The sequence below is a fragment of the Coffea arabica genome, chromosome 4e (assembly GCF_036785885.1).
Source record: "Coffea arabica cultivar ET-39 chromosome 4e, Coffea Arabica ET-39 HiFi, whole genome shotgun sequence".
Taxonomy (NCBI): domain Eukaryota; kingdom Viridiplantae; phylum Streptophyta; class Magnoliopsida; order Gentianales; family Rubiaceae; genus Coffea; species Coffea arabica.
In genome coordinates, this window is record NC_092317.1 from 12,846,897 (window position 1) to 12,874,863 (window position 27,967).

General features: G+C 37.0%; 3 protein-coding genes and 1 pseudogene across 3 annotated transcripts; 2 read left to right on the plus strand and 2 right to left on the minus strand.

Annotated features, from left to right (window-relative positions):
* Positions 1-4,935: 4,935 nt before the first annotated feature.
* On the minus strand, positions 4,936-15,124 carry LOC113740793 (1-deoxy-D-xylulose 5-phosphate reductoisomerase, chloroplastic-like; annotated as a pseudogene).
* Positions 15,125-15,171: 47 nt separating this feature from the next.
* LOC113740794 (putative disease resistance protein At1g50180) lies at positions 15,172-16,989 on the plus strand. The gene has a single exon (XM_027268316.2). The coding sequence runs from the start codon at positions 15,172-15,174 to the stop codon at positions 16,987-16,989; it is 1,818 nt and encodes a 605-aa protein (XP_027124117.2).
* Positions 16,990-17,630: 641 nt separating this feature from the next.
* On the plus strand, positions 17,631-18,341 carry LOC140005473 (disease resistance protein RPP8-like). The gene has a single exon (XM_072046471.1). The coding sequence runs from the start codon at positions 17,631-17,633 to the stop codon at positions 18,339-18,341; it is 711 nt and encodes a 236-aa protein (XP_071902572.1).
* A 3,399-nt stretch (positions 18,342-21,740) lies between these two features.
* On the minus strand, positions 21,741-27,552 carry LOC113742547 (1-deoxy-D-xylulose 5-phosphate reductoisomerase, chloroplastic). Its single transcript, XM_027270403.2, has 12 exons — positions 27,092-27,552; positions 26,474-26,652; positions 26,262-26,348; positions 25,297-25,422; positions 25,150-25,212; positions 24,260-24,409; positions 24,006-24,073; positions 23,245-23,356; positions 23,008-23,112; positions 22,756-22,877; positions 22,457-22,603; positions 21,741-22,097 (listed from the first exon to the last, which is right to left on the minus strand). The coding sequence occupies exons 1-12, from the start codon at positions 27,192-27,194 to the stop codon at positions 21,929-21,931; spliced, it is 1,431 nt and encodes a 476-aa protein (XP_027126204.2). The 5' UTR covers positions 27,195-27,552; the 3' UTR covers positions 21,741-21,928.
* Between the last annotated feature and the right edge of the window lie 415 nt (positions 27,553-27,967).

Here is a 27,967-nt window from a genome sequence, read left to right on the forward strand (position 1 = left end):
CAAAGAATATGATTTACAAACTTAAAAAATCCATCTATGGGCTCAAACAATGGAATTTCAAATTTCATCAATTGATCATTTCATTTGATTTTGAGATGAATTTAGTAGATGATTGTATATACCATAAGTTCTTTGAGAGCAAATATATTTTTCTGGTATTGTACGTTGATGATATTTTGCTAGCCAACAACGATATTGGTTTATTGCATGAAATCAAGAAATTTCTAACTAAAAATTTTGAGATGAAAGATTTTGGTGATACATCTTTTGTGTTAGACATACAGATACACCGGGATCGCTCTCGGGGTATTTTAAAACTATCACAAAAGAGTTATATCGAAAAGATTCTTAAAAGATATGGCATGTAAAATTATAAATAAGGTGACACCCTTGTGACTAAAGGAGACAAATTTAGTCTTGAACAGTGTCCTAAGAATACTTTTGAGGAAAAAAGATGTAAAAGATTCCTTATGCATCAGCAGTAGGGAGTCTAATGTATGCTCAAATATGTACGCGTTCGGATATTACGTACATTACTGGAATGTTGGGCAGATATTTGAGTAATCTTGGATTAAATTATTGGAAAGTAACCAAATGGGTCTTACGGTATCTACAGAAAACAAAAGACTACATGCTCACATATCGGAAGTCAGATGAGTTAGAAATCATTGGGTATACTGATTCCGATTATACTGAATGCCAAGATACTATGAAATCAACGTCAGGCTATGTGTATTTGTTGGCTGGAGGTGCCATATCCTGAAAGAGTGCTAAACAGTCTCTTATAGCATCTTTCACTATGGCTGCAAAGTTTATAACTTGTTATGAGGCATCCAACCAAGAAATTTGGCTGTAAAATTTCGTCACAGGATTACGTGTAGTGGATAGTATTGAAAAATCACTCAAATTATTTTGTGACAATAAGTCAGTAGTTCTTTATTCCAATAATAACAGGAACTCGACGAAATCTAAACATATAGATATCAAGTTCCTGACTGTTAAAGAAAGAATACAGAGTGGACAGTTATCGATAGAGCATATCGGGACAAACTCCATGGTTGCAGATCCGCTTACTAAGGGATTGCCACCCAAAATATTTCATAAGCATACTGCTCGTATGGGTGTCATGTTATTAAATGATGTACAGTTTTAATGGGAGTTTGTTATTTTAGATGCTCTTATAATACCTTTCGGTTATTAATGATTTAAAAATATTTTATGCATAAATAAAGTTTGGATTTATTTTACACTCTGACTTTGGTATGGTTTAATCTCATGAAAATTTAAGGTGGACCAGTTGAAAATAAGCATGTTTTGATCATATTATATGAAATTTTCATGCTACCCATCCACATCATGATTCATATCATTCAATTATATCAATATATGTGATCATTGATGGGTCGAGTTACGAAATTGTAACAAAAACCGCTTTGATCCTATGTTGGTATGATTGATGGATCGAATTGGTTACAGATACATTATGATAATAATAGTAAAGTTGAACTCATACAATTAATTACGAAACATAATTATAAGGTTGCACATATAGTCCAAGTGGGAGATTGTTGGATCCTTAATCCAACATTGGACTTAAATGTGAATAATTATGTGTTGCAAACTGTCAATTAAGATTAAACCCAATTAAAGTGATCAAATATAGTTTGAATTTAATGTATCTAATAGGGTGTGGGTCTTTAATGTGTAGAGACTTAAGAGCTCCTATTTCTATGATGGGTTGAAATAGGATTCCAAAAGGTAACAGGAATGTTACCTATAAATAGGGTCATGGTCCCCAAATCACACATATCATTGTTATTTGTCGTTTTTTCTAGTACCACAAAAGATAGCTCTTCCCTGATATCCCATCGTCAGGAAAGATACCAGAGAGATACTAAAGGGCTCTCTTAAGGATCGACGAATACGTGTTGACCTGAAAAGCCACCCCAATATCCTTGGAGATTCATATATCAGTTTGTCGATATGAATCCAGGTACGCTTCCGCTATTTTACTGTTAATATATTTCTTAATAATCGCCATATAGATTTTGGATTTAATAGGTGATAGTTTTCACCAATAGTTAAATTTAGATAACCACCCTAATAGGAGGAGATTTGCTAGGTTCATGAGTAAAAGATTACGTCCCACATTGGTCCGAGAAATGAAGAAAAAATAGTTAATATGTAAGTAAGGGCCTAAGATCTTATGACTTAAGTTTTTAGGTCAGTTACATATTAGGTTCTTTGATAGATTCTCTCGAGATGTTTCTCCCCTACCAGTTCTCCCTGTTTACACTGTCATTCGTTTGGCTGGCATATACCCAACAAGGGACAGGATTCAGTCCAGAGCTGCAATTACTGGTTAACTACATAACGAATGCCATTGCTAATATAAACACTAGGTTTTTTTGAAGGTATGAAAGGTGAAGATGGGTATCACAAGTTGATGGAGACATTAAAAAATTTTGAAGAACTGATTTGCAACCCCAACAACGCGGCTGAAGTTTTTATGATCAGTGGTCTTTGTAAGGCTATTTTTCCTGAAGTTGATTTTGGATGGGGAAATCCCAATTGGTCTTTCTTCGGCCCTGAAAACAGAAACATATATGGATCCAGAGTTGAACGTATAGCATGGCTAATGGATACAAGGAGCGGTGATGGGATTGAAGCATAGGTAAACCTAAAAGAATATGACATGGCTATATTTGAGTAAAATCCAGAGCTCCTGGCTTTTGCTTCTTTAAATCCTGGCCCCCTTGAAAGCTAGCATTTTTGCATTATTAGGTTTCCTAAGTATGATTGATTATCTACATGCATGGCTTTTAGTGAAGGTTTCGACTCACGAATATAACTAAATACAAGGATGCAAATCATTGCACTTCTCCTCTTTAAGATAAAAGCAAATATGGAAATAGCCACTGAACTGTTGAAAGTTCCCTATTTGATATCAAGAATTTTCCTTTAGCTAAAATGATTACTAAACTAACCTACTCTTGTATTAGTTAAGTGACAGCCAATGCATATGCTTTTATTAGTTGAGTATGGTGGCTGGATGGAAAGGCTACAAATCATCACAGGAAGCTTTAAACCTTTATGCTGAACAGGGCATTCCTAGCTCTATACATCTATAGAGCTCTAACGGTTTTTTGAGGTCATAGTTTTATTGAAAAAAACATTTCCAGCAAGTGGGAAAAGGTAGGGTTTAAGAAATGGAAAAAGGGAATGGAAATTGGAGAAGGGTAGGATTTAAGAAATAAGAAAGGGGAATGGAAATTTGAATGCAGAACTTCTAGGTCCTAAAGCCTTAACCTTAATCATTTGACCAAGGAGACTTTAGTCTTATTGCTTTGTAGTTGTTAACAAGTGTAAAAATTTGAAATCTGCAATTAATTGTCAAAAGTACTCCAATGTCAAGATAGAAAATATTCACTAGCCATAGGAGGGTTACGAATAGATTTTGAAAATAATAAAAGGATCACGTGAAATAGGACTAGATTATAGGGGATTAACGTATAATGTATACTACATTAACATATCTTGAATACAACCATTTTAGTTTCTAAATAAGGATAATCTTGAAGTTTAAACTGGTTCATTATAACACGACGATTTCATCAATTTGACACTTTAGTCTAAATCATGAGCTAGTGATCGGTGATGTATAACTTTCTAAACTATAGAAGAATCATGTGAAAAAATACTAAAATATAAGAGGTAAAGTGTAATCTACCCTTGCTTTTTTATATAATAAATTAAAAAGTCTTTCCTTTTTTTTAAAAAAAAAAAAGAGATATGGTTGTGTTAAAGGCTTCATATTGACTGTTCATTTTAGCAAATATAGTTGTATTAAAGTCTTTCCTTTGTTTATGTATAATAGATGAAAAAGTCTTCCAATTCTCTATGTTTTTACATCTTCATTTTATACATTGGGAGGTAGAAGAAGTGGTAGAGAGTTCAAATGCTTCTGCATTGCAAAACTTTCCATAGCTAATTTTTTCTTTTTTGGTCTGCTAGCAAATCTTTCTTTTTTTTTCTTGATGGTCTGCTAGCAAATCTAGGTATTTGTATGGATGAATCTTCTGCATTTTTAAGTCTTGGTAGTTGCCTGCATTCTTGCTTTTTCTAACTTGATTTGTGATGTTGTTGTCCACCTTGAAGTCTCATCAGTTGCAAGGATTGCCTTTCTAATTTCATCTTGTGATATCTTGTCAATATTAAGTCTCCTAATTCTCGGTAATGGTGTTTGATAAAAAGTCTATCCAATGGTATGGAGTCTTACCCTTCCTAAATCTAGTGATTATCTTATCTATTTCGGTGTCCTAACTATCAATAAATTGTGGATGAGCTTTTTCCTTGTTTTCTTGATGTAACTTCCTAAGCGTTGTGTCCATTTTCAGCCTTCTTGAATAAGTGCAAAATTTGCCAGTCTCAGAGAACAGGAGTTTTGCTTTTCATAAATCCGGTTTTGTAATTGTCTATTTTTACCCCTATCTCTCGGTAGTCTGGATTAAACCAACGCTTTAAAAAAATGAACTATTTTAATTTACGTTTCAACTGTTTCAATTTTCAAAGAAGGAAATTATTTTTTGTGCATATTTTGTTTCCTTTAACGTTTTCCTGCAAATCTACAATTTGCACTTACTCAATTTCAATGAGCTGATAATAAGAAGGCAATAACATGTAGAACAAAGACAAAAAGAAAAAAAGCTTCAAATTAGAGAAATGAAGGTGCTTTTCATTTCGGCTGTAACTTCAAATTTACTACATTTTTCTTCAACAAATGCTCTGTAAAGTGTGCGTTTGTGTTTGTGCGTGTAAATATGTGCTTGCATTTCTTTTTTTTTTTTAAAGTTGAACAGATTCTTAAGTTTATCTGTTTCCCCACACAAATGTTTTCTTTAACACTAATCTTTGAGATCTCCATGCTTCACAGGCTAAGGAAAGCAGAAAAAGACATTTATAATCTGTAATGATGGAACATTAGAGATGCTCATGCAGTTCATCCCTGAAATCCATGATACAAGAGCATCATGCTCCACTATCCCATTTATCAAATTTAGGCAAGATCTGCCATACAATGAGAAGAGATACCTCTGATTTGCATCAAAGCCGCCTTGTTCCTTATACAAGAGCAGGCCTTAAGCCAGCAGAGAATTGCAAAGTTGCTGCATAGTCACGTGCCCACAAATCGTAATGTACAATTTCCTCGAGGGATGGGGAGGACACCAATTCTGCTTGATGCTTGTTGCATGTTAGCTCCACAACCTTGAAAATGTCCAGATAGCCGATTCTGAAACAAGAAATGGTACACAATACATGAAAATGACAAGGTGTAGATAGCATGAAAATGACATCAATTTGATAAATGCTCATGTCCGAGGCCAAAGTGTGAAACAAATTCAAAATGATAAACAGAAAACCAAAAGGAAAATTACTTGCAAAGATCAAGGCAAGGCGTGGCCTAAGTTATCTCAGAACAGTAAATTTTGTCTGGCCATCCTAATTGTGTAAAGAATGGGTAACCGCATACCAGGCCATCCTAATTAGCAACAAATGTGTGGAAAATGTTTTAAGTCAACCCTTAAGAATAAATAACCTTGCAAAGCAAGAACCTCACTTTAGCTCAACTCTTGAGAAAATATAATGATGATACACGAGAGGGTTATACCTGTGTTTCAACCATTGAGCGGATGATAGATTGCGGATGAATAACGATTTCAGTGTTGTCATAATCGGCCCCATAAAGATAATGGCCTTCAATAACTTCAAGTCCCTGTAAAGAAAAAATGCTCCATGACAAAGCTATCCAAATATTTTGGTTCGTTGGGGTTCATGAGAAAGTTCAAGAAGAAACAATTGTCATGGTCAGGTGAATACACCAGAAAAAAGTCCAGAAAATCACCTAATTGAATAAGGTGGCAGAATCCACTGTAATCTTTTTTCCCATGTTCCAGTTAGGATGCTTCAACGCATTTGCTACTTTAACGTCTTTCAATTTCTCAACTGGCCAATCCCTGGTGTTGATAGGTTCAAAGACTCGGCCGAGACTGAGATGACTCGGCCGAGTTGTCACTAGAACGGGCCTTCCCCATCCGATACCAGGATGAGATGACTCCGAAATAATGAGTCACTGAGAACTCGACCGAGACGTCTCCAAGACGGATAGAAACGGCCGAGTCGCTTCGAATCGCCCCGAGTCATCCCGAATAAGGTCGAATTTTTATTATTTTCGCTAATTTTTAATTATTTTTAATTATATTTTTTTACAATTTTTACAATATTAAATATTTCAAAAATTTGCATATTATGTTAGGACCGGCCCAGGAAATAGACAAATCCAAATTAGGACAAAGTAAGCGGTATAACCGACCATATAAAGACGGATAACAAAGCAAATAAAAGACACAGAAGATTTACGTGGTTCGGTCAAATTGACTTACGTCCACGGGCGAGGGAGGAGCAATATTTCTACTATGAAAAAGAAATACAAAAGACCGTAGGAAAGTGGTTCCTAGGCCAATAGGCACTTACAAAAGAGTTTAGAAAATATTCCTAAATTCAAAACAAGAGAGCCTAAAATATTTGACTGAATGGGCTAGATGACTCAAGAAACTAATAGCTCATATAACTCTCTTGAGTGGTGCACATCAAACGTTCAATGGCCTCTTCTATTTATAAGAATCAAGAGGGAAGCCTTCCGTTTCTGATCTTCGATGTGGGACGCAAAATTCTGCCATCCAAGGTCAAGAATTGCGGCTGTGTCTTGACAAATCAACAAATCTTCACCTTGGCATAATTTTAGTTCTACCATCGACAATAGTAAAATTACTCCACCTTCTCCACATAAGCCCCAATGGGCGTAAATCACCAACAATGAACACCAATCAAATCCAAGCACTGCTTGAATTTGTAAACTGGAAGAGGTTTCGTAAACATGTCAGCTGGATTATCCTTGGTATTGATTTTCTGAATAAGGACTTTTTCTTCAGCAATGATATCCCGAATGAAATGATACTTCACATCAATATGTTTCGTCCTCTCATGATACATCTGATCTTTAGTCAAGTGTATGGCACTTTGACTATCACAGTGAATATCAGTAACACCTTGATATAGACTTAACTCGCTAAATAAACTCTTCAACCACAAGGCTTCTTTGATTGCCTCGGTCATAGCCATATATTCTGTTTCAGTAGTAGACAAAGCTACGACAGGTTGTAGAGTAGCTTTCCAACTAACAGCACAACTGCCAATGCAAAATACATAGCCTGAAAGTGATCTTCTCCTGTCAAGATCCCCAGCGTAGTCTGAGTCTACAAAACCAACCAAAGTGTTATTATTTCTTCCAAACTCCAAATATGGATTTGAAGTACCTCGCAAGTATCTGAGAATCCACTTCACAGCTTGCCAATGTGCTTTACCAGGGCAAGACATATATCTGCTAACAACACTGACTGCTTGTGCAATATCTGGACGAGTACAAACCATTGCATACATAACACTGCCGACTGCACTGGAATAAGGAACCCGTGCCATATAATCTTCCTCTTCATTTGACTTTGGTGATTGAGCAGCAGATAGCCGAAAATGGCTAGCAAGAGGAGTAGATACTGGTTTAGCATCTTTCATGCCAAAACGCTCCAAAACTTTCTCAAGGTAATTTTTCTGGGTCAAGAACAACTTCCCTACTCCTCGATCTCGCTTGATATCCATGCCAAGAATTTTCTTAGCTGCTCCCAAATCTTTCATTTCAAATTCACTATTTAACTGCAGTTTTAAAGTGTGAATTTCTGACAAATTTTTGGCAGCAATGAGCATGTCATCAACATAAAACAGCAAATAAATGAAAGAACCATCATTTAACTTCCGGAAGTAAACACAACTATCATACATGCTCCTCAAATAACCATGACCCAACATAAAGGAATCAAACCTTTTATACCATTGTCTTGGAGACTGCTTCAATCCATATAAGGATTTCTTCAATAAGCAAACATGGTCTTCCTTACCTTCAATTTCAAAACCCTGGGGTTGTTTCATATAAATTTGTTCTTCAAGTTCGCCATGTAAGAAAGCTGTCTTAACATCAAGCTGCTCTAACTCCAAATCATACATGGCAACTAAAGCAAGTAAAACACGAATAGAGCTATGTTTAACAACAGGTGAAAACACATCATTAAAATCAACACCTTGTACCTGACTATAGCCCTTTGCAACTAATCGTGCTTTATACCTTGCATTTTCAACCCCTGGAATACCTTGTTTTTTCTTGAAAACCCACTTACAACCAACTATTTTCTTATTTGACAGCGACTTTACAAGAACCCAAGTTTCATTACGATGAAGAGATTCAATTTCTTCATTCATCGCAATCAACCACTTTGCAGAATCATCACAAGAAACTGCTTCTGAATAGGTGGAAGGCTCACCAACTGCATCAGTTTCTTCTGCAACAGATAAAGCATATGCAACTAAATTTACATATCTTTGTGGTGGTCGAATGTCTCTCCTTTGTCTATCTCTGGCTATGGAATACTCCTCTTCTTCTGAACTATCTTCAACAGTAGATTCAGGTGTATCTACTGACACTTGTTGAATAGAAGATTTGGACTGAGAAGGACCAGAACTGCCAATATCAAGCTCCACCTGCTTCTGTGTACTATTAGTAGTACAAGGACTAGAAAACTCCTTCTTGGAAGATAACATAGACAATTCATCAAAAGTAACATCTCTACTGATCACAAATTTTGGAGATTTGGGATCAGGACACCATAATCTGTATCCTTTCACCCCAGAAGCATACCCAAGAAAAATGCACTTTTTAGCCCTAGGCTCCAATTTTCCATCATTCACGTGCATGTATGCTGGACATCCAAAAATTTTTAAATTGGAGTAATCAGCAGGAGTACCTGACCAAACTTCCTCAGAAGTTTTGAAATCAAGAGATGCAGAAGGAGAACGGTTGACAATATAACAGGCCATATTGATCGCCTCTGCCCAAAAGTCGTTTGTCAACCCTGCATTGGAGATCATACATCTTGCTCTCTCCAAAAGCGTTCTGTTCATACGTTCAGCCACACCATTTTATTGAGGCGTCATCCTGACGGTGTGATGCCGAACAATTCCTTCATTCTTGCAGAATTCATTAAATTCACCTTCACAAAATTTCATGCCTTTATCTGTCCTGAGCCGCTTAATGTGTTTTCCTGTTTGCTTCTCAATCAAAACTTTCCATTGCTTGAAAGTTAGGAAAACATCATTTTTATACTTAAGAAAATATACTCAAACTTTCCTTGAATAATCATCAATGAAAGTCAACATGTACCTGGCACCTCCTTTAGAAGAAGCACGAGAAGGCCCCCAGAGGTCTGAATGAATGTAGTCTAAAGTTCCTTTTGTCCTGTGAACTGCCGGCAACTGGAAGCTAACTTTCTTCTGCTTTCCAAAAATGCAATGTTCACAGAGTCCTATCTTTCCAATACTTTGACTACCAAGAAGACCTCGTTTGCATAAAATAGATAAGCCCTTCTCGCTCATGTGCCCCAATCTCATGTACCATAATTTGGTAAAATCAGAATCAGACAAAGTTGATGTAGAAACAGCAGCAGCACCTGTAATAGTAGATCCCTGCAAAATATATAGAGTACCAGATCTGTGTGCCTTCATAACAACAAGAGCTCCTCGAGTGATTTTGAGAACTCCATCTCCACCTGAATACCTGCACCCAATAGACTCAAGAGTGCCCAAAGAGATGCGATTTTTCTTCAAATCTGGAACATGTCTAACATCTGTGAGCGTCCTCACAATACCATCGTACATTTTAATCCGGATTGTGCCTTTGCCAACAACTTTACAAACAGCGTTGTTGCCCATTAAGACAACTCCACCTTCAGTTGATTCATATGTTGAAAACCAGTCCCTATTGGGACACATATGATATGAACAACCCGAATCTAAAATCCACTCATTGTTAGATCTAAAAATATTTTTTGTTGCACAGAAAATGGTTCCATCATTCTCATCAGCTGCTATACTAGCTTCAGCGGATTCAGTATTTTTCTCAACAAATTTCCCCTTCTGCTTTTCTTTATTTTTCAATTTAAAGCAATCAGAGATAACATGGCCCTTCTTTTTACAATAATTGCACACCACATTTTTATGTCTGGACTTGGATCTACTTCTATTTTCTGTGTTTCTCTTTTCAGATCTACCCCGAACAAACAAGCCATCGGCTTGACTCCCACTAGTTTCCCTAGTAATGTCCCTATCTATCTACTCTTTAGATTTAATGCAGATTTAATTTCCCGATACTAATTTTTTCCTTTCCATAAATCATAGTATCGCGGAAATGCTTAAAAGACTGGGGAAGGGAACACAAAAGTAATAGGGCTTGATCTTCATCATCAATTTTCGAATCTATATTCCCCAAATCCATAATAATGGAATCAAATTTATCAAGATGGGAGAGTATAGATGTACCTTCAGACATCCGAAGCATGTACAAACTCTGCTTCAAATATAGCCGATTCTCGATTGTCTTCTTCATATACAAGGCTTTCAATTTATCCCACATAGCCTTGGCCGAAGTCTCCGTTGCTACCTCACGCAATACCTCATCGGAGAGATTTAAGATTATGCTGGATCTGGCCTTCTTATCCATATCGGCGAAATCCGCATCCTTTACATCTTCTGGTTTGTTCTCGATTCCGTGAATCGCTAGATCAACTCCGTCTTGAGCAAGAATAGCCTCCATCTTGAGCTGCCACATTTCGAAGTTGACATTCCTGTCGAATTTCTCGACAACCGTCTTTGTTATCGTCATTGTTGCCACAAAATCAGTAACTTAAAATTTGTCTCAAAAAATTGGCCAAACGAATATGCAAGTCTCGTGAGTGGGCCCCACGAGATAAGCGGGTCCCACGGGATGAAAGGACCCCACAAGGTGAGCGGGCCCCACGGATAAACGGACCCCACAGGATGAGTGGGCCACACAGGATGGACGGACCCCACCAGATGAACGGACCCCACCAGATGAACCTGTCTTGCAAAATATAATAACCAGCTCTGATACCAGTTTGTTAGGACCGGCCCAGGAAATAGACAAATCCAAGTTAGGACAAAGTAGGCGGTATAACCGACCATATAATAGATAGGCGGTAGATACCAGCCATATAATAATTAGGCGGTAAAATCGACCATATAAAGACGGATAACAAAGCAAATAAAAGACACAGAAGATTTACGTGGTTCGGTCAAATTGACCTACGTCCACGGGCGAGGGAGGAGCAATATTTCTACTATGAAGAAGAAATACAAAAGACCGTAGGAAAGTGGTTCTTAGGCCAATAGGCACTTACAAAAGAGTTTAGAAAATATTCCTAAACTCAAAACAAGAGAGCCTAAAATATTTGACTGAATGCGCTAGATGACTCAAGAAACTAATAGCCCATATAACTCTCTTGAGTGGTGCACATCAAACGTTCAATGGCCTCTTCTATTTATAAGAATCAAGAGGGAAGCCTTCCGTTTCTGATCTTCGATGTGGGACGCAAAATTCTGCCATCCAAGGTCAAGAATTGCGGCTGTGTCTTGATAAATCAACATATTACTGAAACCGTAACTGATATGCTGAAACCGATGTGGAACAGCTCGGGCCGCGACCGCAACCGCGACCACGACTTTGAACCATGAGCATAACAGATTGCAAATATCATTTCAGCAACTCCAGCATGAGAAAAGAGAACAAAATTTGAACACTAACGGAAACTGAGAGTGAAAACGGATACGGATGTGCAGTTTTTTTCATGATGTATAGAAACTAAATTTCAGTTCAACAACTCCAGCAAAAAGAAAAGAGAACTAAATTTCAAACACAAACAGAAACTGAGAGAAAAAATAGGAGGTGGAGTTTTTTTCATTGTTCCAGGCATTAGAGCTTATTTTGCTTTTTGTGTACGAATTAAGAGATTTTTAAGAGCATTCATATGAAATTTTACAGCTGTTCCCTGACCTGCCGAAAAAGAAACCACAAATATCTCGAATTTAGGTCGACCTAATGCAAAACTAGAATAATGTGCAACTTAAAAAACTGCATTGATTCAGAACATTTAACTCTCAGAAGAAAAATATGAGATCCCAAGTTTATATGAACTTAAATTTGCACGCTGAGATTGGAAAGTTGGAGGATAATTTTTCCTAGTTATTACTCCCTCCGTCCCAGTTTAATAGTCCTGTTTTCCTTTTTCATCTGTCCCAAATTGTAGTCCACTTTCCAATTGAAGAATGTAGTTGTATTTTAATTTTCCTAAAATACCCTTATTCAATGTAAGTTATTGTTACTATAAACCTACCCCATTTAATGAGGGTTGATTCTTGTTTTACCTTCAATTCAAGTTCCCATAAAGTTGTACCATATTTAATGTGAGGGTGTTTTAAGAAAATAGCAATCTAAATTTACTTTTTCAACAAAATTAACTACTTTTTCTTAAACTGTGTGAAAAAAGAAACAGGACTATCAAAGTGGGACGGAGGGAGTATAAACATCAAAAACTCCACAAGCTTTGGAAGTACATTTATCAGAATTTAATAAAAAGGTTGTTCAGTATCTACAAGATAATACATTTAACGATCATTTGCAAAATCTTCCATAGAAATTTATATATCATACCTGAAAGCACCACCAGATGCTGTTAAAATGATACGTCGAAGTGCACCCTCAGGCAGACCTTGTATACACTGAAGCAAATTTTAGGTCTTTTTGTTAGCAAGTATTTTTCACGATTACAAGGGAAATAAGGGGAAATGACAACTGAATAAACAAGATTTCGAACTGAACAATTATCAATTCAAATTATGATCTAAAAGCAACTGATTCCCAGTCTTAGCATACAGGACACAGCAAAATACATAGGTGCACACCTGGAATATGGCAGAATGTTCTGAATCCGCAGGAAGAATCTTCACTTGGTGATTGTGCGCAAGAGGAAGTACAAAAGGACCACCAGCAATTAACGTCTATTTGTTGGCCAAGCAAATGTCTTTCCCTGCTTCTATGGCAGCCACAGTCGGCTGCAATAAGGAATAAATCATTCACACACCAAAGGAGTCGCAACTGAATCATGAGCTTCACAAATAGAACAGGATATCCCCACGTGCAAAAGCAATTAGCAAAGAAAGCAAAATAGATGCTTACTCAAAGCGTTATTCAGCCCTGCTAATGCTGGAAATCATAAACAGGCAGCCCTGTTTTTGAGTTTGTTACTCAATGAGATGGTTATATTCTGAATCGATTCTTAGTCTGCTAGTGGTATCTTACAAATTGATTTGATTGTCATAGGTGAAGGTTAAAGAAAGTTCAAGTGACTCCTTTATATCTCCATGGTTTTAAATTTTACGAATGAATTTCTAAAATATTTGTCTACTGAAATGTTAATAACTGGTACATTAGCTTTATATCTCCATGGTTCTGTTGAAGATTCTTATCTTCATAAGCTATTAGGAGAAAGTTGAAAGCTTAACAGAAGGGTATATTTGAAAGACAAAGAAACGAATTTTATACATGGCATTAAAGAAGCTGACACTCCAGGTGAAGAGAATTGAATTCTGGGCTGCTTTTCTTAAAAGATATGCAGCCTTTTTGTGGTGGTGGTGGTGGGGAAGGGTAATATAGGTGGGTACAGAGATTGGAAAACAAATTTTGGACTAATGTGAGTAAATCTGTTTGAGAAATATGTTCTTTAACTCTGCTTTTCAAGCAATGGGAGGGAATTTCATGATAAAGAAACTGTATAACCAGATGATTTCATGATGATTTGGACCAAAGAAACTGTAGAAGCTATTGCTGTTTGGACCTGGAAACATGGCATAAAGTTGATTGTAGCCTTTTGTGCACCAAATAATTTTATTTACGACTCTCCTAAAACAAGCAATCTGCCCTTCCTTTTTCTGTTTTTTGAGAATTTCCCACATCTCACAACCTGATTAATGTAAAACCATTTAAATCAAAACCTGCTTTCTTTTGACTGGAGTAGTTGCTTTTGTTTAAGAAGCTGAAGGACAAAACTGGAAGGAAAAATGGGACTATCGAATCGCAGGTCTCTTCTAAGATTAGTTAAAACGACAATAGGACCATTGGCAAATATTCGATTCACTAAGGTTGGAGACTTTGGAATCATCCTTTACGTACAAACTGATTAGAGATATCTTGTAAATTTATTGATTCCTTACCTATAGACAAGATATAGAGTTGCATATTAGTTTGAGAAATTCCATTTCCACCTATAAATTATATCATATATCATGTTCTTTATTGTTGTAATTGATTGGCTAAACAAACTTCATCTCACGAAAGGAAATGATTATCAGTTAAAAGATTGTCCTGTCTTTGAAGTTTGAACTATAAAGTTTGCATCTATGCACAGAATCAAGAATGCTTTCTACACTTAATTAGTAAAATAGCTTAAAGAGCACGGACATCTAAGTCAAGTACAGATTAAGAGATCGACTTAATTAATTGTTGCTGATAACTATTACTTCATGTTAAGATTAGGCTAATTAGGAGCTAACAAACACTTCTGAATTAAATGGCTAACATAAATCCTAACAAGCAAAGCAAGCATTTAAGCATCTGCAAAAAAAAAATCACAAAACCATGCCTAAAACCACTTTTATCAAATGTTGGCCCAGAATCTCAATGAAATCAGGAAATCAAGTTTAAGAAAGAAAAAGAAATTGACAATCAAGAAAAAGGCAGAGGTAAATGATGGAAAATCAAGTTGAAGATTGAGATAGGAATCTTACACCATCTTTTTTGTTCCCCTCTATAAAGGTAACTTGGTTATGTTCTGTTGAAAATATGCTAAATATAAAAGGTAACCTGTTATCGTGAAATCCCCTACCCAGTGCTTGAAAAGCAGAGTTAAACAACATATGCTAGGAAATTGGAATCATCTTTACGTACAAACTGAATATAGATTTCTTGTAAAGTCATTGATTCCTTACCTACAGACAAGATATACGGTCTTTGCATTTGCCACTTCTGCTTTATAAAAATGTGTAGAAAAACAGGTGCATATATTAATCTGGCTTTGCAACTGCACTTGAAATATAAGAGCCTCTCCTCCATTGCTGGTTCTTACTCTTTTATTGAGAAGCAAAGCTCTCTTAGATTAGATGGCTGACACTATTATCTCTCTTGTTATTGAAAGAACTGTTGATCTGCTGATTAAAAAATCTGTTTTCCTGAAAGATGTTGGACGACAAATTGAAAGAGTCCGAAATGATCTGGACTGGATGCGGTGTTTCCTGAAAGATGCAGATCAAAAGCAAGATGAAGATGAAAGGATTCACCACTGGGTTTCACAAATCAGAGCTGCTGCCTATGATGCAGAGGATGTCATTGAGATCTTTGCCAGCGAAGTTGAGTTCTTCACAAAGAACAAGGGACTCGTCACCAAATTGACGTATTATCCCTTGAAAATTGTGAACCTCTACAAGATAGGTAAAGAGATCGAGTCCTTACAGATAAGGCTCAATGACATAGCTGATAGCCGTGAAAAATACGGTATAAAAAATCTTGGCGAGGGAACGAGTACACAAGGAGAAGAGCTTCAACGTCTCCGACGGTCCTCTCCAATTAGTGAGGACAAGGATATTGTGGGCTTCGAGAAGATAACAAAATCCCTGGTGAAAGAACTTTTGAAAGGGGACAAAAACCGCCGGGTGGTTTCGATCATTGGCATGGGAGGTGCTGGTAAGACAACTCTAGCCAAAAAAGTTTATAACCATGCTGATGTTAGGGAGAGATTCAACTGTCGTGCTTGGGTATGTGTCTCTTCAATTTACAATCACAAAGAGACGCTGAGAACAATCATAAAGCAACTGAATCCAGTAACTAATGAGCTACTTGACATGTTGGAAAAGATGCAAGAGCAGGACTTGGAAAAAAGGGTCTATCAAGATCTACAAGACAAATGTTATCTTGTGGTACTTGATGATGTATGGAAGGAAGCAGCGTGGGATTGCCTATCCAGGAGGGCCTTTCCTGATGTTGGCACATCAAGTAGATTGCTGCTTACAAGTCGCAATCGGGATGTTGCCGTACACGCAGATGCTCTTAGCATCCCACATGAGTTGAAAACTTTGGGGGAGGACGATAGCTGGCAGTTGTTCCTCAAAAAGGCCTTAGGCCATGGAGCTAATGCTGTGTGTCCTTCAAATTTGGAAGTAGTAGGCAGGAAAATTGCGGGGCGATGTGCCGGTCTACCACTGGCCATAACGGTTATTGGTGGCCTGCTACTAGGCAAGAAAAAGTTGAAGAGTGAATGGGAGAAAGTTCTCAACAACTTTAGCGCATACCTATCAAGAAGCCAGAGTGAAGCAGGGGCGATTCTGGAATTAAGTTATGCAGATCTTCCTGCCAATCTGAAATATTGCTTTTTGTATTTGGGTTTGTTTCCAGAGGACTCCGTGATTTCTGTGCGCAAGTTGATCCATATGTGGGTTGCAGAGGGAATAATGCAGAAAAGAGATGCAAAAAATTTGGAGGAAACTGCAGCATATGATGATGTGGAACGACTTTGTAGCAGGAATATGGTCCAAGTGGCGGAAATGACTGTTGATGAGAGGATTAAAAGCTGCAGAGTCCATGATTTACTGCGAGAGCTTGCAATCAGAAAGGCAGAGGATGAAAATTTTTTTCAGATCCATGACACCAGAGATGATGAAATATCAGCCAAATCCAGGTACCTTGCTGTTCATAGTCTCCCTCTGGATAAAAATTATTTTGGGTCTTCAACCCTTCTCCGGTCTCTACTTTTTTTCAATGTCCACAGGGAAAACTTCAGTCTTAGCTTCAAAAGTTTCAGAAAGCTCAGGATACTAGACCTTGAGAAAGCTGGGATGGATTATTTGCCAAAAGAAATTGGTGAAGTCAGGCTTCTAAGGTATCTCGGTTTAAGACGCACACCCATTAGAAGGCTCCCTCATTAGAGCTGTTAATCGAACCGGGCAGCTCGCGAGCCGAGCTCGACCCGGCTCGATAAGGGCTCGACTCGGCTCGTTTATTGAGAGAAACGAGCCGAGCTCGAGTTTAACTTGATGCTCGTTTAATAGACGAGCCGAGCTATGCTCGGCTCGTTTAAGCTCGATAGGCTCGAATAGTAGGGGTATTAGTGTCATTTCATTATGTATTTGATACTCTACAAGCTCGATAGGCTCGAGTTCGAACTCGAAATTGCTTGAATAGTAAGGGTATTAGCGTCATTTTAATTGTGTATTTGATATTCTACAGGCTCGACAAGCTCGAGTTCGAGCTCGATAAGCTCGACTCGATTTTGAACTCGAGTTCGAGCTCGAGCTCGAGTTTTCTACCGAGCACATCGAGTCGATCTCGAATAGTTTGTGAAGCTCGAATTACTAATCGAGTGAGCTCGAGTTGGCTCGATTAGGGGTTCGAGTCGAGCTCGATTATCACATGCTCGAGCTCGACTCGGCTCGTTAACAGCACTATCCCTCATTCCTTGGGTTGCTTGCGGAACCTACAAACTCTTGACATACGGACCTATTACCCAGTAAAAGTTTCAAATTTCATTTGGAAGCTTGAAAGTTTACGGCATCTATATGCGCGTCGTATGAAATGTGATGTGCCTCTTAAGATTGAAGGATTGAGGAATCTCCAGACTCAGTCATGCGTACCCTTTGATGACATTATGCACAATAACATGATAACTTTGACAAGTCTTCAGAAACTGGGGATTGAAGTAGACGAAAGTTCAGAGATAAACAAACTCTGCATGCATTTATCTGAGGTTGGAAGCCTAAAGGCACTACATCTTTATTGTCCTGCAGGAATTGGGCAGCCACAATCTCTAGCTGGACTTTCTAAGCTCCATCATGTAACAGAGCTTAAGCTACGCGGGTTGGGTTGGAGAATGCTGCCTCCTGATTTCCCTCCAAATCTCTCTCGCTTGTCTTTGTACTTCACAAGTCTCGAGGATGACCCAATGCCTGCACTAGAGAAGTTGGGACAGCTGTCATTCCTCAAAATCGAAGCTGCATATTTGGGACCACAGCTAGTCATTTCTAGGCATGGCTTTCACCAATTGAAATTCCTTGAGCTCAACTCCCTATATGATTTGGATGAAATAAAGGTGGAGGAAGGCGCACTGCCACAGCTCCAGTGCCTGAGAATCAGGAACTGCCGCAGATTATGGAAATTGCCGGAAGAGCTGAAGCACATATCTACTCTTGATGCGCTTGAGCTTGTGGACATGCCGAAAGATTTCATCAGTAGGCTTGATGCGGACATGGTTTCCAGCGTCCCTAACCTCAGAATATTTTGACTTGCCGGAGGAAAAAAGTTGGTATTGATATTTATAATTCATGCGTAGAATGGAAGGTTTTATCAAAATATATGAATAAATAAAAAGAATGTTTTATATTCAACATAACTTCTGTTTCCCCAATTGAACATACTTTGCTTTGCCGCTATTTCGCTCTTTATTTTCGTCACATAATTTAGACCAACCGACAAGCTTTTTTAGTCCATTTTTTTTTAATTATTTGAAATCTCACACTTCAATGCTTGCTTTTTAATTATCCCACTATTAAAGAAGGAATGACTCTTTTGTCATTAATGATTTTTTGGGTAACTAACAGTGCCTACACTTGTACCTATAGGATTTGTCTCTCTATCAATTTACATCGCATATATCATATTAATACAAGTAGAAATAAATAAAAATAAAAAAGTTCATGTCTTCGGTAGGCCTTAAAAATCCTGATAGTAAACTCTTGGGATTTTGGAAATGTCCAAATCATTAAAAATATCTAGAGGTGTTTGGTTGATTCTAATTTTTCCCATGCTGCCCAAACTGAAAAAAGAGAACAAGGAAATAAAGGCCTCTATTCATGTGCTTGAAGAGAACAAAAGAATGAAGTTGGCAGACAAATCAAGGAATTTATCCCATATAAAGTGTTGGTCCGTCTGAAAGTGAGAATTGATTGCTTCCTAAATACTACTCATTATACATATAAGATGTTAAAACAAAAATTAAACATGCGAAAATCAAATAACAAGCTGTTCATTTAAGTTGTTTGGGATAAACATTGCAGGGGAAAAAATTACTGAGGGGAAAGTTTTTGAATACGGGCACAACTGTAGGCTATTTATTATGAAAGGCATTTATAATAATTCTTACATGTAATGTTTTTTTTATGTGTTTGTAATAATTTCATTTCATGAGCAGCGAATTAGTTTGATTAAGTAATAATTTGGCCTTCGCGGGCTCATTTCACGAGCGGTGAAGGCTTTTCAAAAAAAAATAAAAAATCACTCCTTAGATTAGTAGGGGGAAAAAATGAAAAATTAAAATAATTTTTTAAAGAAGCCTCCAATACCATTTGCGGCAACCCTTAATGTAGAACGAACTTCCAATTTATACCACTTTTGTGAACTTAACAATATTAGTAGAAATTCGCCCCTTCTGTCTATTTGAGCCATAAACCTAATGGAATATATTTCAAAAAGACATTATTTTAATCTTTTAATCATCCAACTATGTATCGCTACAATTATTTGCCACCAGTGAAGGGTTGCCCACCCTATTGACCGAGGGTTGATTACCACATTATACCAAAATGTTCCCGAGAGTGAGAAGAGATAAAATAGAGAAAGAAATTGGCAAGAAATATTCTAAATTTTTATGATAAAACTTAGCACTATTTCAACATTTTTTTGTTTATTTGAAGGTCTACTAGGTGTCATAATTTTTAATATGTCAACACGATATGAACTCCTCATGCTTTATAGATTTTTCCAGATATATTAGCCAAATTTGTATTGAATTAAACAGCCTAATTTTGGGGTTATTCTGTTTATTATTCCAAAAGAAAAGCCTTCCATTTTCGCTCCTCTTTCATGCATGATGCTCCATCCATTAGCCGTAACACCTCAAATCGAGGAAAGAGCTACAGGAACACCCTTTTAAGAATTCAGGGGGCAAAAAAATACATTTAATAGTCACAGCGGGTTAAAAGTATAAGAGCATGAAAGTTTGAGGGCCATTTAGGTATTTTGCCCTTCCAATACTAACTGGTATTCATCTCTAATGTGTTAATTTTAGTGCTTTGCGCAACCTTAATGATGCTAGTCATTTTATGATTAGCACAATTTATATCAAAACAAGACTTCGTAAGTGCCAACAAACCAAGGCCACCTCAGTCTTATTGCTTTGTAGTTGTTAACGAGTGTAAAAGTTTGAAATCTGCAATTAATTGTCAAGATAGAAATTATTCACTAGCCACAGGTTGAAAACAATAAAAGGATGATGTGAAATAGGACTAGATTAAAGTATTAATGTATACTACATGTACATATCTTGACTACTTCAACCATGTTAGTTTCTAAATAAAGATAATCTTGAAGTTTCAACTGGTTTGTTACAACACGATGATTTCATCAATTTAATACTTTAGTCCAAATGATGTATAACTTTCTAAACTATAGAAGAATTATGTGGAAAAGTACTAAAATACAAGAGGTAAAGTGTAATCTACCCTTGCTTTGTTATATAATAAATTAAAAAGTCTTTCCTTTTTTTAAAAAAAAAAAAAAGAGATATGGTTGTGTTAAAGGCTTCATATTGACTGTTCATTTTAGGAAATATAGTTGTATTAAAGTCTTTCCTTTTTTCTTATCAAAAAAAAAAAAGTCTTTCCTTTTTTATATATAATAGATGAAAAAGTCTTCCAATTTTCTATGTTTTTACGTCTGATCTGGGTTGTGCATTTTATACATTGGGAGGTAGAAGAAGTGGTAGAGAGCTCAAATGCTTCTGCATTGCAAAACTTTCCATAGCAATTTTTTCCTTTTTGGCCTGCTAGCAAATCTAGGTAGTTGTATGGATGAATCTTCTGCATTTTTAAGTCCTGGTAGTTGCCTGCAGTCTTGCCTTTTCTAACTTGATTTGCCTGCAGTCTGCAAGGATTGCCTTTCTAATTTCATCTTGTGATATATTGTCAATATTAAGCCTCCTAATTCTCGGAAATTGTGTTTTGATGAAAAGTCTATGCAATGGTATGGAGTTTTACCCTTCCTAAATCTAGTGATCATCTTGTCCATTTCGGTGTCCTAACTATCAATAACTTGTGGATGAGCTTTTTCCTTGTTTTCTTGATATAACTTCCTAAGCGTTGTGTCCATTTTCAGCCTTCTTGGATAAGTGCAAAATTTGCCAGTCTCAGATAACAGGAGTTTTGCTTTTCATAAATCCCTTTTTGTGATTGTCTATTTTTGCCCCCATCTCTCAGTAGTCTGGATTAAACCAACGCCTAAAAAAAGGAACTATTTTAATTTACGTTTCAACTGTATCAATTTTCAAAGAAGGAAATTGTTATTTGTGCACATTTTGTTTCCTTTAACGTTTTCCTGCAAATCGACAATTTGCACCTATTCAATTTCAATGAGCTGATAATAAGAAGGCAATAACTTGTAGAACAAAGACAAAAGCGAAAAAAGCTTCAAATTAGAGAAATGAAGGTGCCTTTCATTTCGAATGGAACTTCAAATTTACTACATTTTTCTTCAACAACTGCTCTGTAAAGTGTGCGTTTGTGTTTGTGTGTAAATATGTGCTTGCATTTTTTTTGTTTTTTAAGTTGAAGAGATTCTTAAGTTTATCTGTTTCCCCACACAATGTTTTCTTTTACACTAATCTTTGAGATCTCTATGCTTCACAGGCTTAAGGAAAGCAGAAAAACACATTTATAATCTGTAATGATGGAACATTAGAGATGCTCATGCAGTTCATCCCTGAATTCTATGATACAAGAGCATCATGCTCCACCATCCCATTTATCAAATTTAGGCAAGATCTGCCAATACAATGAGAAGAGATACCTCTGATTTGCATCAAAGCCGCCTAGTTCCTTATACAAGAGCAGGCCTTAAGCCAGCAGAGAATTGCAAGGTTGCTGCATAGTCACGTGCCCACAAATCGTAATGTACAATTTCCTCGAGGGATGGGGCGGACACCAATTCTGCTTGATGCTTGTTGCATGTTACCTCCACAACCTTGAAAATGTCCAGATAGCCGATTCTGAAACAGGAAATGGTACACCATACATTAGACAAGGTGTAGATAGCATGAAAATGATATCAATTTGATAAATTCTCCTGTCCGAGGCCAAAGTGTGAAGTGACAATCATGCTAAAATGAAAGCATGGACCATTTATTATTGTATTACAGCTTGGTGAACTGTCTATATAGTCTGTATGCCTGTACTTTCTGAAGATGGATACTCCTCAAAATATCGAACTTTCTATGTTATTGTGTGACGATTGGTTGAATGGCAAATATTAGTGAGAACGGTTAGTTGCAAGTGAAGCAGCCACAAGGAAGAAATAGAACCTTGTGGTTGATATGTTAAAAAAAAATAAAAATTGAAGGAGACGTACTGCTCATTGATGAACATTTCGACAGCTTTCTCATTTGCAGCGCTGAGAACTCCAGTCATGGTCCCTCCTGCTCGCCCAGCAGCATATGCGAGTTCCATTGATGGATACTTGACATTATCTGGGGCTTTAAATGTCAGAGACCCAAGCCTGAATCATGAGTGCTCTAAGTTATATACTGTACAAAATTTGGTCAATGTAAAGGTAGAGAAGTGGAACTATCTAGCATTTGTGATATCAGAAAACTTTAAAATTGTTAAACAAATTCAAAATGATAAACAGAAAACCAAAAGGAAAATTACTTGCAAAGATCAAGGCGTGGCCAAGTTATCTCAGAACAGTAAATTCTGTCTGGCCAGGACATTGTGTAAAGAATGGGCAACCGCATGTCAGGCCATCCTAATTGTGCCAATATCGATGAATCCTGCAGTAGCAACAAATGTGTGGAAAATGTTTTAATTCAACCATTAAGAATAAATAACCTTGCAAAGCAAGAACCTCACTTTAGCTCAACTCTTGAGAAAATATAATGATGATACACGAGAGGGTCATACCTGTGTTTCAACCATTGAGTGGATGATAGATTGTGGATGAATAACGATTTCAATGTTGTCATAGTCGGCCCCATAAAGATAATGGGCTTCAATAACTTCAAGTCCCTGCAAAGAAAAAATGCTCCATGACAGAGTTATCCAAATATTTTGGTTCGTTGGGGTTCATGAGAAAGTTCAAGAAGAAACAGTTGTCGTCATGGTCAGGAGAGTACGCCAGAAAAAAGTCCAGAAAATCACCTTATTGAATAAGGTGGCAGAATCCACTGTAATCTTTTTTCCCATGTTCCAGTTAGGATGCTTCAACGCATCTGCTACTTTGACGTCTTTCAATTTCTCAACTGGCCAATCCCTGGTGTTGATAGCATAACAGATTGCAAATATCAGTTCAACAACTCCAGCAATGAGAAAAGAGAACAAAATTTCAAACACTAACGGAAACTGAGAGAGAAAACGGATGTGCAGTTTTTTTCATGATGTATAGAAACTAAATTTCAGTTCAACAACTCCAGCAATGAGAAAAGAGAACTAAATTTCAAACACAAACAGAAACTGAGAGAGAAAACAGGAGGTGGAGTTTTTTCAGTGTTACAGGCATGGGAGCTTATTGTGCTTTTTGTGTAGGAATTAAGAGATTTGTAAGAGCATTCATATGAAATTTTACAGCCGTTCACTGATCTGTCGAAAAAGAAACCACAAATATCTCAAATTTTGGTCGACCTAATACAAAACTAGAATAATGTGCAACTTGAAAAACTGCATTGATTCAGAACATTTAACTCTCAGAAGAAAAATATGAGATCCCAAGTTTATATGAACTTAAATTTGCATGCTGAGATTGGAAAGTTGGAGGATAATTTCTCCTAATTATAAACATCAAAAACTCTACATGCTTTGGAAGTAAATTTAGCAGAATTTAATAAAAAGGCTGTTCAGTAACAACAAGATAATACATTTAACGATCATTTGCAAAATCTTCCATAGAAATTTATACATCATACCTGAAAGCACCACCAGATGCTGTTAAAATGATACGTCGAAGAGCACCCTCAGGCAGACCTTGTATACACTGAAGCACATTTTAGGTCTTTTTGTTAGCAAGTATTTTTCACGATTACAAGTGAAATAAGGGGAAACGACAACTGAATAAACAAGATGACCTCGAACTTAACAATTATCAATTCAAAGTATGACCTAAAAGCAACTGATTCCCAGTCTTAGCATACAGGACACAGCAAAATACATAGGTGCACACCTGGAATATGGCAGAATGTTCTGAATCCGCAGGAAGAATCTTCACTTGGTGCTTGTGCGCAAGAGGAAGTACAAAAGGACCACCAGCAATTAACGTCTCTTTGTTGGCCAAGCAAATGTCTTTCCCTGCTTCTATGGCAGCCACAGTCGGCTGCAATAAGGAATAAATCATTCACACATCAAAGGACTCGTAACTGAATTATGAGCTTCACAAATGGAACAGGATATCCCCACGTGCAAAAGCAATTAGCAAAGAAAGCAAAATAGATGCTTATGCAAAGCAATATTAAAGCATAAGCAAGCTGAACTCTAGCCGTGTCTCAAGCAGATGATCATCCATGAAAATTAAGACTCATGTTCTAATGCAATGTTTCTTTCTTGTTTCTAGAGCCTGTCTTTTTTCAATCGAGTAGTATTGTTTTCAAAGAGAGATTTCTGAGTGCTCCACTCTCTACCAATCTTAAGTATCACTGATAATCAGTAATTTCTCAAACTCATCAACTTGAAAACAGAAGGAAGTTGTCGCACATGAAAATATGTGTCTGAGTTCAAATGCATAAGTTTTGGCATTTGTATTGCATTTGCAACATAATCATTTCATCCAAGATGCTCTGAGGTCTGTCTAGTTAAATTTTCTATTGGCACTTCTGGATAACCCGAGACTCTGACAAGACAACTGCAAATTATCCACAATTAGGACATGTATAAACAGTATCATGTGTTTGTGCAGACATCAATAGTATGCTTCTTCTGAATGATTAATAATGCTTTAAAGTATGCTTTTTACAATTCAATAGTATCTTTAATAGTATAGATGCATGTGCAGCTCAGATCTTTGGTTCAATAATCTAGTAACAATATAGAAACTACAATCAGAAGGTATGGATTTACCTTTAGACCAGCACAGCCCACTATTCCTGTGACAACAGAGACAGCATCAGGGTGGCGGGCTACCTGAAATTGCGTAGAAGATGATCAGCTGGGGATAAAAGCTTTGACCAGGAAAAGAGAAACCTCATGAACTAGGTGGTAACAAACCTCGACGACACCTTCTTCTCCAGGAATAATTTCAGGTTTGTCTTCAACATCAGCCAAAGCTTCTTTGAGTTCATCAACTAATGACTCATTGCGGACAGCAACTAATTGAGGTTTGAATGTCTTGACCTGCAAAAATGACGGGCCTCACTGATCCTAGAGCTTAAAACAATAATGGCACTTTACAACTACCTTGACTAAACTCAACTAACAGTTAACACAGATGCAACTTTTCAAGCCATCATAACACCAGACTTAATAATGCAACTTATCCTGAGCATGTTTAAATGGATAAATAGTGCAAGTCGCATATCAAAGCTAATGTTGATCACCCGCCAACTCTTTGTGCTCATAAGAGTCACTTATGTATTACTGTTTCTTCTCATAACCTGCCACTTTATTTGACCCAGTGCAATTTCTTTTCTCACATAACAACAGAAATCCCAAAAAGTCATGGTCTTAATCCCTGCTTTTACTGAAAGTCTAGAATAGTGATAGATCTGGCAGAGGCAAATTGATGTAATCCTTATGAAACCACAGTATGGTTGGTTATAATCATTTGAACACATAGTTCAGTCAGAATCAGTGAGTGGTAGTCTGCTTTTACGGAAGATAAAGTAAAGCACCTTCTTTCTTTTATTATATCATGGCAAGGTGCATTTAAAGTCAGATCCAGACACTCGAAAGAGCAGTTTTAACATTTGTGCCCATATTTCCGGCTCCAATGAAAATTGTTTTGATGGTACTCCAAACTGTTTTTGCACTCAGCATCAACCCATGATCCCCAATCCACATCTAATCACTAGTATGCTGAACAGCTTAAACTCGTAGCCAGTTAAGAAGCAGACTCAAATCATTAAATTCCAGGCTGTTCATGAAGATGCCAGTCAACAGTTAGTCTTCAATGATAATCTGGAAGCACTGGAGTACCTATATCATGCTACAGAACACGTTAAATGACTGCTCACCTGATCAGCAAGAAGGGTCACATTTGAACCAGCCGCCAGTGCAACAACTCTGAATTTGTCAGGATTCTCGGCAACTATATCAAGCGTCTGCAGAGACAAAGATAACATTCTAAGTAATTTACAAAACTGTACAATACACTACACCTAGAACCAATTAACTAGAAGCAAAAACATATCCTGCTGCAAAGAAATGCCATCTAGTCAAGACATACCTGAGTTCCGATGGACCCTGTTGATCCAACTACTGAGAGAGGCTTTGGACCGTCCCAACTCTTCCTACCAGGCTCTACAAGCGCCGTGCCTGGCCAAGCTGGAGGAGGTGGCTGTGCTGAACACTGAACTTTCTTTCCGACTGTGCCTCCATTGTCCTTCCTCTTCAAAGAAATTCCACCTAAGAGATATCATAAAATTGGCAGACTTAACCTCAAAACAGTAAAACCAAGACATACACATACACACACATACCGCCAACAAATTATGCTGCGAACCTCTCGTCATCAACTATTAATACAAAAGGATAAAAAAGAATCAAGCTTTACCATAGCTACAAGCTGAAATTATATAGATAAATCACTGAAGTACAGTTCTGCATTTCCTATCAAAGTTCTCGACCAAAAATTGACCATGGCCATCCAAAAAGTAAAAAAAAATTAACAAATGCACAAAACACTATAAATTCCATCCAAAATTGATCATCTAAACCAAACCACAACTTCCAATCAATTCCTATGACCCCAAAATCAACTAGTAAACCACACCAGTACCACTAGTCTAGTACCAAAATACATTCAAATGCAAGTAACGAGTATGAGAAAAGAAAAAGTAAGAACCTTGGAGCTTGAGAAGATGATTAAGGTTGTAATTGGACTTTGAGGAATCCAAGAATGAAATAGCCTTGATTTCAGTCGTAGGGGAGAACAGGTTCAGAGCCATATTCACTTTTACAACCCAAAAAAAAAAGACAGCAACCCTTTTGAGATTGAGCTGGTCTAAGCCTTTGAAGATTCTGTTTTTTTCTGAAGAATTTTGCAGAAAGGCAAAAGTTTACTGTGTTCTATCTTTCCTGGGATAACTTTTTTTTTCAATAATTCAATTCAGTGTGTGTTCTGTGTGTCTGTGGCTGTGAAGTGTCAGCAAGATTCTTATAGGACCCGTGAGAAAGAGAAATGCGTAGGACAACTAGGAGCAGTTTTTTATTTTACAATTTTTGGTATTTCTACTGTTTTTGGGGCGTTTAAATTTGTTTTAGAAATTTAAATTTTTGTGATTTTTGAGGAAATAATTTAATTATGGAAACAAGATACATCTGTTGTAGGACTACTTATAGGAGTTTTTTTTTCTTATTTCTTTTTGGTTGGAAAATTTGTTTTTTATTTAATCTTTTTGGATTTGGGAAGGGAAAAAATTGTGGGAAGAAGAAGACAAAGGATGGATAAGACAATGAAGGAATCAGTGACACCTCGTGGATTGCATGGGGCTTTATTTAAGAGTATATACTTTTGCTATAAACTGTGGAATACTTCTGCATATCAAACAAGAACAGAGATAATAATGAATGAAAGTTTGAAACTGATATTGGAAACTGTTGATTGATAGTTACTCAAGTTTACAAAAAAAAAAAAGAAAGTAGAAATTTTTGTTAGCATATAGGAATATGTATATCTATCTATTGACAAGCACAATGAGATATCAACTTAAAATTGCAA

Bases quoted from the DNA above. Each gene is read 5' to 3' on its own strand.
- LOC113740794 (XM_027268316.2), top strand. From the start codon at position 15,172: ATGGCTGACACTATTATCTCTCTTGTTATTGAAAGAACTGTTGATCTG.
- LOC140005473 (XM_072046471.1), top strand. From the start codon at position 17,631: ATGAAATGTGATGTGCCTCTTAAGATTGAAGGATTGAGGAATCTCCAG.
- LOC113742547 (XM_027270403.2), bottom strand. From the start codon at position 27,194: ATGGCTCTGAACCTGTTCTCCCCTACGACTGAAATCAAGGCTATTTCA. The intron at 26,349-26,473 runs GTATGTCTTGAC...TTGTCTCTGCAG, and splicing joins CAGGGTCCATCGGAACTCAG to ACGCTTGATATAGTTGCCGA. The intron at 25,213-25,296 runs GTTTGTTACCAC...ACGCAATTTCAG, and splicing joins GAGAAGAAGGTGTCGTCGAG to GTAGCCCGCCACCCTGATGC.